Source organism: Poecilia reticulata, chromosome 8 (genome assembly GCF_904066995.2).
Source record: "Poecilia reticulata chromosome 8, P_reticulata-male-v2, whole genome shotgun sequence".
In the NCBI taxonomy this organism is placed as follows: domain Eukaryota; kingdom Metazoa; phylum Chordata; class Actinopteri; order Cyprinodontiformes; family Poeciliidae; genus Poecilia; species Poecilia reticulata.
The window spans coordinates 8407989-8418708 of record NC_088837.1 but is presented as its reverse complement, the minus strand read 5'-3'; the positions used below and the strand labels follow the sequence as shown (position 1 = coordinate 8418708).

The 10720-nt window shown below is 41.4% G+C and overlaps 1 protein-coding gene across 1 annotated transcript in view; it reads right to left on the bottom strand.

The window, feature by feature from the left end:
- Nucleotides 1-2030: 2030 nt before the first annotated feature.
- Nucleotides 2031-10720, bottom strand: part of LOC103468563 (protein shisa-8) — an 87306-nt gene continuing 78616 nt past the window's right edge. The window contains exon 5 of the mRNA XM_008415697.3: nt 2031-3427. Within this exon, the coding sequence (XP_008413919.1) occupies nt 2925-3427 (503 nt within the window). The 3' untranslated portion in view covers nt 2031-2924. The remainder of the gene's footprint in view (nt 3428-10720) is intronic.

Below are 10720 nucleotides of genomic sequence, written 5' to 3'. Positions count from 1 at the left end.
ATGTGCTGAAGCATGTGCCAGACTTATCCACTGCAGCATATCTGGTGTCCTCATGATAACAACTGAAGGTGAATTCAATCAGTAACTGGAACTTGAGCTGTAAAAAGTAAAAATTTCATTTTTTTTAGGAATATTGGTTTGAGGAGGAGTCGTTGCTGGACAAGTTCTCTAAAAAAAATTCAAAAGGTACTGGTATAGTTAGTCAGGGGCTCTGTATTTAAAATGGTTTTATTACAACCGACTGCAATGCTTGACAAGTCAAACGGAGAACAAGGCGAACAAGCATTGATTGGATAATTGATAGTCATAGATAGTCTTACTATCAAATCTAACCAAAGAAGGGTCTCCTCGCTTTCTATTGCCTCTGCAGCATCCCGACAATCAGATTAACTGTTCTCATTCAGAGAGCTGCTGGTGTAAATCACTACTCTGCACACTGAAGAGCGGCCCTAGGGGATATCTGGGGCCATCAAATGTTACACGGTAGGCCTGTGATCAAGCGTCCGCATGCGACGTGTTGAGAATGTGAATGTGCTGCAAAACTGAAATGAAGATTTTGGACAAAAGACGATGTTACGAAGGATTTCAACCCAACAGAACATTGAAGCAAGTCTTGCTCGATGTTGCATTCCTTAAATCCTGCCAGTAGGACGACTAAGGCGTCAACACAAAAACAAAAGATTTTAGGTCACATTAGAAAACCGTAAATCCGAACATCTAAATTGCCAGGGAAAAAACCCCAACAAACTCTCATTTTGTTTTTCCCCCATTTGGATGAAAGCATGGCCTCAGACCAAGTAAGCTCTCTTGATGTGTAAGCTGTGTGCATCCGAGGCATGAATTACATTAGTGATTTGTTTAAGTGCTGGCAGTCACTCACGTGTAGTGCTGAGACACTTCATTAAGATGGAGTGAAGCAAACTGCAGCGCAAGCAGCAGCACTAAACACTCGCATCAAACGGCTCCATCCAGGAGAAGGTGCTCTTGTTCTCTGGTGCTTTCTCTCCTTACACCCAGAAACACTCCATGTTGTTAAGAAGGAAGCCGGTGTGCATACAGAGCCTTGCACAAACATACTCGCACCCCTTGAGCTTTTCTACATTTTGTAAAGCTCCAATCAGAAATCTTGATGTGTTCTTTCTGGAGCGGTGACTCCACCCCTTTGTGTTTCTAGAGACTGAAATGTTTGACTGTTCTTTGCTAAATAGCTCAAGCTGAGTCAAATTGGACAGAGGGCGACTTTAAAAATCAGTGTGGTGGTAAAGGCTGAATTGGATTTAGATCTTTATATTGACTGGACCATTCTAATACACAAATATGTTTTGGTTTGTATCATCATTGTGTCTCCAGCAATATGTTAAGAGTTTTAAAGCTGGAAAGTGAACTTTGAATCCCAGACTTTTGCAGCATCTAACTAGATCTGTTTTGCCTAAATGGCTTGAGGCAAATTTCAAATTTAAAGCTTTCTTTAAAGAATAACTTTCTACATGCAACTCCTCCATAGAGGCTGAATTTAGTATTCCTGATAACAGATTCTCTGGATTTTTCTGTATATCCCTAAGAATTACCCTGGACCTCTTTGTTCACTTCTCTCAATTAATCTTCTCCCTACTTAGTCTTTTAGTTTTGGTCGACAGCCGCATCCACCTAAGCTAAAAACTTGGGATATTGTGCTCCTTGGTCTTCAATACCATTTATTCTCTAGCAATTGTTGACGCAATAACGTTTGTGCTTCCGACTGCAAGGGGTACAGATACTTTTTACAAAGAACTTTATATATATGGAGATGAAAATAGCAAGGGGAATCTTAGAGAATGTACTCAACCCAAATAGAAACACCAGATATGCAGTTGACGGATTCTCTGGTGTGTTTGTGAAGCTCCTCTTCACAGTGATCTGGCTGGACAAATTGGACTTTTCTGTCCTGTTTTAAAGCATCAGTCGCTATATATATATATATATATATATATATATATATATATATATATATATATATATATATATATATATATATATATATATATATATATATATATATAAAAACATCATCAAGCTCTAGCTCCCAATGAGACAGCTCACTGATTCATTTCACAAGTCTAGGAGAATTAGAGTTTTGAGAGAAAATTGTGTTTCTGTTTGTCTCCAGGGGAGTAGATGTGGAGTCTGCGGGCTTCCTGACATCGCCAGAGACTCTCGGTAAAATTTGACGAGCGTGTGCACGTTTTGCATGTGTGGCTCTGCACGCGGTTTGGATCCCTTCTCATCGCGTTTGCCTCTGGATTGAGATGAATGCCTCCCACCCTCACTCCCGTCTCCTGCCCTCCTCTCTGGTATGAATTGCAAGGCTGATATCTCACTCTTAAAAAGACTGGAGGGCAACGAGAGCTGACAACCCAATGATATTGTTTCAGCTGATGAGAAGCCAAACTTTGAGGGGCATAAAAAAAAAGGAAAAAACGTCTCCCTGCCGGCTTCTCTCATAGCCTCGGAGTCTGGACTTTGGGGTTAAGGGTAAGAAAAGTCTCTGAGTGGAATCTGAACACATGGACGTGGTGGAGAGCGGCTACAGAGTGGAGCTGAATGTGGCAAAGTTGAGAGAGAGAGACAATCCAGAGAGGTGTGTCAACGCACCAAGAGGCCACTCAATTATTTAGAAAAGCTGCCAGGCTCAAAGGGTCACAGCTGACACCTGCTGCTACGTCACCTTCACGGCTCATCCGTTGGGGTTTCGATCCGGTGGTCTCAGAAACATACAAATGCCGCACACACACACACTCGCGTGCGCTGTTATTTTTTGTTCCAGTTAAAAATGCTGAGGAAAATGCAGTTCATAAAAATCCCAGATGTGATATTTGCTCGCTACACAACATGGTAGCTGTGGATATAAAGGATATCGGAGCGCTTCCCCTCGACTCCCGTTTCGCTCACACCGTCACCTCCGTCTTGCTGTTGGTGGCCAGTCCCTTGTGCTTGGGGTGCATGTGCGGCGAGTGGCCGTAGCCCAGCGGCTGCGAGAAGAGCTCGGGCAACGTCTCGATGCTGAACTGCCTCTTGTTGGAGTAGGCCTGGCGCCGACTGTTCTGCTGGTGCAGCGCCTGGTGGTGCTGCTGCTGGATGGGGTGGTGCTGCTGCTGCTGCGCGCTGATGCCCATGTGGGTTGCCGTCGGGTGCGGGATGTGGCTCTTACTCGGGTCCCACGCTTTGAAGGCCGAGCTGGAGGTGAGCGGGTGCGTGTTGGTCTTGGAGATCTTGGGCTTGGGCATCTGGGAGGCGTTGATGGTGATGGCGAGAGGTGCGTGGACGTCAGGAGGCGGCAGGAAGGGCTTGTCCTTGGGGTGGAAGTTGATTGGCTGGAAGGTCGGAGGGGATTGGCGGTGGGTGTAATCTACCATTGGGTAGCTCTTGTAGTAGTCTCTCACACCTGTGTCTGCATGATGGGAAAACGGGAAAAAGAACAAAATAAAGACTTTGGTTACATTTAGTGTGATTACTGATGCAGAATAATAGATGGATGAAGGCACAGAGACCCTTAGAGGGTCATCAACTGATCAATTAGTGAATCGCCATTTCCTTTCCTACTTGCATTTTGTATCCACAAACAAACCCCTTCATTACCTACGTTCTTAAGCCGTTTGGTATTAGTCGAGAAGACAGATAACTGACTTGATAATAAATCGGTCAAGTCAATCGATTCATCCATCCATTGTCTGTATCCGTTAGTCTGCTCAGAGTCACAGATGGGGCTGGTGCCCATTTCCAGCGGTTATTGGCAAAGAGCTTAAGTGTAACCTTGACAGTTTGCTATTATATCAAAGGACAAATGGTCAAATCTTAGATATAGCTGGATTTATGACTATCTTAATACTTTATGTTACACCACACTTCTATCCTTTCACCTCAACCCAATTGTGGCCACTTAATTTCTCTGAAATATTACAGATTATGACGCCATGATCAAACCAGAACTACTCTAAGCAACCTCCTGCTGATAAGATATTATTTATTGGAGTCTCATAACCACATTTCCTTAGAACAGACTAGTAGAATATATATCACTTTAAATCATGTGGGCACAAAACATCAAAGTTGTGTACGGGTAGAATGAAATGTCCTGTTGCAGATTGCTCTACTTTCTTCCCAAAAGAGACAAACGAGTGGCAGTGTTTCCTGTAACTTCTGACTATTATAGATTTAAGTATCAAAACAGCGCAGATGTTGTCGTGATTAAGTCAAGAATCAGAATTTCGTCAAGCACAAACCTCGTAGTCATAGTGAAAGTAGTCACAAATAAAAACATAATCTCAGTAAGCAAATTCTCAATAAATATTTGAGACTCAATTTTTCTTTGTGGCAGCTGAAGCAGGATATACATACATTTATAAAGTTGTTGTAAACTAGGGAAGCCCTGATGAAAACAAAACGAAGTTACAATAAAGTTTCTGCAAGAAAACTGAACAGATTGCAAATAAGCTGCCAAAGGCTAGATGAGATCGGTCCGACCGATTGGTGCGCGGCTTCGTGTTCAGCCGGTGAAAAATGAATGATTTCACGTTTAATCTGTGCGAGCAGAGCTGCGAACCGCTGCGGTTCCCGTTGAAGGTGAACTGGCAGCGCGCTGCTGTTGGAAAAATCTGGGACAGCACAGGGATAATGAATTAAACAGACCCTCCCTTCCAACAACGACTGCTGTTGCTGTCCACTTAAGTGTTTCCACACATGTTTGTCACCGGGCAGAGCCGACGGCACGATTCGCTGTGACAGGATTACTCAACGTCCTCTTCAGTTCACAGAGTCTCGCATCTGGTCATCCTTTCTCCCGAATCTGATTTTGGTTTTTCCGACGTCGTGTTTCACATATTTTCTGCTCGTCTTAAGCACCAGCTACTGCTCTCTTTCCAGTGGCAGCCTCAAACAATGCCCCAGGGTTTAGTCTGAGCCACTGCATTATACATGCATTAGCTGGAGCCGCAGAAGGAATTTCAGAGTTTTACAACACGCTCCGGTTTGGACTAATTGTAATGCGGTACATTATGCTAAAGGAGTTATTCTAAGAGTGCCTCATCTGTAAAATGCTAATTAATAACATTGCGGCAACGACATGCAGAACGACTTCATTTATGTTCAAATCATTTTCTGTATGCAGGATGTGATTATTACTCGGCAGGTGTTTGTTTACGGTGCCTGTTCTGCATACTTTCCCTGTTAATGTATAGATTTTTAGAAACATATTATAAATTGTTTCCAAAAAGTAAAAAAAAAAGAAAGAAAAAAGAACTTTAAAAAACCAAAGGCAACCAAAGCGCTGCACAGGTCAAGAAGAAATGCAAAGTTGAAGAATAAACGATAAAAATCACTAATCAAAGATACATTTTTTTTAAAACTTCCCTCACCATTCTCAACGACAATGTGTTTAATGATTTCTGGCTCCTTTTGAAACCAACGTTTCTCAGGACCCGAGGCAAAGACAAAAAAAAAAAAAAAAAAAAAAAAAAAAAACACTTTCTGTGGCAACTCAAGAGGCTTCAAACTGCAACAGGACCCCTTATTCAGCAATCTTGTTTCCTTACAGAAGTCTGATCAATAACACACGTCGGCGTGTCTCAAACCGTTGTTGCGTATTCTGCACGTCTATAGAGTCACGGCATTGATAAATAAAAACAAACGTCGATCCCACCAGCTATGGTCTCCATACGCTACGTTGGTATTTGGATTCTACTCTCTCACTTCCTCTGCAACCCGTTATCCTGCATTTTCTGGCTGCCAGCACACCTGTTCTCGTCTTACTTCTTTAATTAACATAGGTATATTAAATTTGCTTGTGCCAAGGTCCCGTGGTTTCCTTCTGGCAAAGCTTCGTTGTCACGCCACGTCCTGGTATGATTCCTAATCCTCCTATTTGCGGATATGCTTTAAATTTAGCTCTGCGCGCCTTTAGAGCTAAATTTAATTGTAATCTGTTTTATCAAAACTTATCATTGAACCACTGTAACGCGCCTGAGAGGTAAATCACAGTTGAGAGAGTTTCGGTTTTAAACAGACGTCTTTATCGCCAAGACCTGGAAAGCATAATCACGCTTCTCATGAATACTGATGGGACGGAGTCCACTGAGCTTTATGCTGCCGCCGAGTTTTCTCTCCAGCTGAAAGGTGGAGTGAGCTGTTCCACATTCAACCGTAAGAGCTGATGGACCACTTTTGGATGAAAAAGTTTTTTTCTGCCACTGATGCGTTAACTTCTCAAGGAAGTTAATCGAAGTAGCATTAAAGTGATATTTGGCCGTGGCGCGACCAAACACCAGGCCAAAATCCCCTTCTGTCTTTTATCCTCACAAATGTCTGACACCAAATTTATTTTGCGAGGCCTTCTGATTTACCTCCAGATTACCGTCAACAAAGCTCTCTGCCTAAAAATTAAATCTGGGTTAACGTATCTTGAAGCCTGCTTTCTCTCAACTCTGATTAGGATTAATCTGCGCTGCCGCCGGCCAACCGTGTTTTATTAAAAAAGATTTCAAAAGAGCTGAGTCCACAGGACCTGCTGTTTCACCTGGCAAACGGGTCGGCTCTCCCATCCAGACTGTTTTGTGCCCTAGCCGTGACTTTGTGTGCACAGTGAGGATCTCTGGACCCAGTGGCTTGTTTATTACCCAGTGAGGGAGCCGATAAGCAGGTGTGAAAAGATGAATGGGGAGTATTTGCTGCTTCTTATCGCTGTAATTTGCTGACAGTTTTTTGTTGGGGGGCGGGAGGGGGGGGGGGGGGAATGGCAGCAACGGAAAATTCAGAGAAAAATGCTGGTCAGTTTGACTGTTTAAAAGATATTGATCAAATTCCTTTATTTTCTATTGTGTTGAAAAAAGTGTAAAAAAAAAGAAAAAAGTTGTTTTTAGAAAAAACTGAACAGTCCAAAATGCATATTTAAAGTTGATTTGTATCGATCAAAAGAAATATAAGGAAAATCTCATCGGCATATAAATTTGGTTGGACCTTCAGGCAGATTTGGGTTTAAAATAATTTTCTTTAACAGAAGTAATATTTACGTTTTCATGCAGGAGTCATGACTTGAATCTGATAGAGAATTTGGATTAGGGTGAATGAAAGGAGAAGCTTCCAGCCTCAACAAAACCGTTTTCGTTGATCATTGAGAAGAGTGCAAAATGTTGACCTGAAACAAACTTCTTGACTGAATGTAAAATACATTGCTGGGGGACAAACGCAATTAAATCTTTGATATAAAGGTGAATGTTTCAATCTTTACAACAGGAAGCTATGTCTGAGACTCTTATTTTGAAGTATTCAAGGACGTAGTTCTTGTTAGTTTGTTATTAAGACAGATATGGACTAATAAAGATTTCCTTTTGGTTATGTTAACAACACTCCTGTCAGCTACTGTTCATAGCTAGGCTAGCATTGTTAGTATGCTAACAATGCTAACGTTGACATCTGTTTTATAACTCTCATTTGTACTGAAAAAAAAAATCTAGACTGGTTTTTAAACACACTTTTTGATTTGTGAAAACTTTATTAACACAAAAACAGTTTCAATTATAATTTTCCTAAACATTTAGCTAACATATGGTTTAATATAAAACTCCATTGGCAAAAAACTTTCCATTTATTTCACACTTGAATTATTTATGATGGAAATGTTTTTGTGGACAAGTAAAAATTAAATCAAAAAGATGACAAAGTCACTAAGTTGGCACTAGCGTGAATATTTAGCCAAACTAACGTCTCCTGATGCATTTGTGCCTTTTGTCAAAATTCAAAAGGCATTCATCCATCCAGTTTGTATTTTACAGGTTCCATATTTGTGTATTAAATATGCACAATGTATCTAATGAACTATAGCTGTGACATGTTAGATCATGTCCACTGGAAACCATGACAATCAAATGTAATGGATAGAAAATGATCCTCAATCCAACACTGGACACCTCTTGCTAAATGGGAAGTACAACGTTATGAACGGTGTTAAAATGAATTAAAAAGGCGCAGACTTTTCTTTTTGTTAAGCTTTAACATCACCTACTGGCATGGGTATGTTTCATTCTTCGAAAATGTCAGTATTCTTCATAAGATGAAAACTGAAACAAAATAAAGAAATATACAAAGTAATGCATAAGGCTTAGAAGACAATAATAAAAAAAACTCTGTGCTGTCTGTCCTTATATTTGTAACATTGTTCTGCTAAGAGCAGGTAGCAAACAGAGGAGAATGCAAGTCCTCAGACTGAGCTCAGTACTTAGAAACTGAGAGAGCGAGAACGGAGCATATTGCACCTCGGTGTGTGAGGGATTTGTTACTTTGAAGTGTTTTGGGGTGAAATGTGTCTGATGCTCATTTTGGAGTGGTTGGTTCTCTGCTGCAGCTGCAATCAGCCTTTGTTTTTCACTCACAGAGCAGAATAATGAGACGGGAGCGTCTCTGTTTTCTCCTCAGCCGCAGCTCACAGTCTTTCTTCCCCTTCCCTCCTTCCTACTTGCTGCTTTAATTGCACTTCTGTGTTATTCTTACTTCTGTTAAATCTCTGTTGCGAGTTATCAGTTTGCCCTTCAAAACCGTGTTGTCCCCGACTCGCTGGGCTCTGCAGCTCATGTGTTTCTCTCCTGCTCTTATGGGCGCTCTCATGTTGAGCAGCACACACACGTGTCAGGCTGTCCTCCCCCATCTTTGTTACGACGCCCTCCTCTGTCTGCAGTGATCAGATGAAGAGTGTTTTTTTTCTATCTGCACACATGAAATGTATGAAAAAGGTTTAATGAATCGGGTCGGTCTGAGTGGAGGTTGTGTTTATGTTGGGCAGAGTTGAGGTCCGATCCGGTGGAACCGGCCCTCCGAGAGCACGTCAAACACGTGTAAGAACCAATAAGAAATGTAACTTTTACTGCAAAAGCGTAATGGACCTTACCACAGGGGCCGCGTTTCATTGGCTAATGCCCATTTTACATCACAGCGCAGCTACCACGTGCTTGACCGTCTCACAAACGCAAGCTACTGTAGTAAACACATGCTTATGTACATTATGGACTAGCAGACTGGCAGAAAGTTTTTGCGTCAGGACTCGAAAAAGAATGGTTCTCCAGTGTCAGTGGGGTATCTGTACAGGCGATGTCAGGTATCCTGATCGTATTTGTGGAACTAAAATTCACAGATATCCAAAATCTGAAACGGAATGTCTTGCTTGGATCAAAGGTTGTGCACGACCGCATTTGCAGCTCAACCGTCGTAGGATCAATAAGAACAAAGGAGTGTCTGCTGGTGTAAGTATTATTGCTTTGCTTTCTTTGTGTTTAGTGAATAAAAAAAAGAAAGTCAATAATAAACACATCCATTATAAAAACCTTTCAGCCAAGTAAAGCATAAGGGCAGTACCGATTCAACTTCTCCACCTTGAAGCCTGTCTGTTACACAGTCTTACGTTAGCTGAACAGATCAATATGCAATGTGGACCGGCAGAAAATCCGGCAGAAATGTTACACTAATCAACTCAGAAATACTCTACAGAGAGTCAGTCAAAATGAAATTACACATAGAAGCTAAGCACTGCGAGGCTTTGTTTGAGAGACATGCAGTCACGTGAGACTTTCGAGGGGCGTTTCTGGGCGGAGCTTGGTAAGGTCCATTTGGGTAACGCTAAAGACGTGAATTTTTGGAAACTGGTTGTACTTCTAAATGTTCCTATTTAGATTTCCTTTTTAAAACTGGTATTTTAGCTTCGCGCTCTGTGTAGACAAATTAGGAGGCAAATTGTATTTTTGAGGATTCGTTTTATGTTTAATTTTACAATAACAATTTTTCAGTCAATCTTAAATATGAAATAAAATACATACACATATTGGTAGGATATGTGCGATTGAAATCAGAAGTTTAAATACAGACCTCGCTGTGGATGCCGATAGCTGTGGGCAGGGAGGATACAAAGAATTGCTGTTGCATAACAGCCTCAAACACTACATAAACTACATATACATCGATACACTGTCCCACGTAAAAGCTAACATACTGATATCTGTCCTTTGGGGTGTAGCCAATAGGCAGCAAGGTTTTCAAACGTCAGCGAATAGGGTCTCAAGTAGCATTGCGCCTATGTAGTTCAGCCTCAACCAGCTGCATTTTCTTAAAAACAAAGCAAAACAGCAAACAGTCAACTGTAATAGTCATTTGATGATTGATGTCACCAATATATATTTTACCAGTAGAGTTTTTATCCTAAATGTCCTCCAGCTGCTGGAGACATTTTTGACTTGACTGTTGGTTGGAAACAGTTTTTTTACTTCCACTTGTTGACCAGCAGGTGGCAGTGTTTGGCGTGACTTGCAAGAATCATGTGATATTATGATTAAACTCGATTTAATAGCACTCCACTATTGTTCTGCATGAAAGAGCTAGAATAAACTCCAGCAGGTGGAATTAATGTGTATTTAAAACCAGGCAGGTAATAAAACCAGGACGTTGGGATATTTTTTTCTTGTGAACGGGTGAATTCAGTCTTACTATTCACATCATGACTGCAATAATCCTTTGCAATATGAAAGTCAGGCATCAGACTGAGCCTTCAGAAATGAATGATGACCCACGATGACACCCGTTACCGTAAAGGAGGCTTCCCCTTTCTCCGCTTTTCACTCCGTCCCACCTTTTCTGCATACCTTGTTCCGTCTTACATCAGTAGCTGTATTCGTTAGCATTCACAAATATATCCAAATGGTGCAGATGG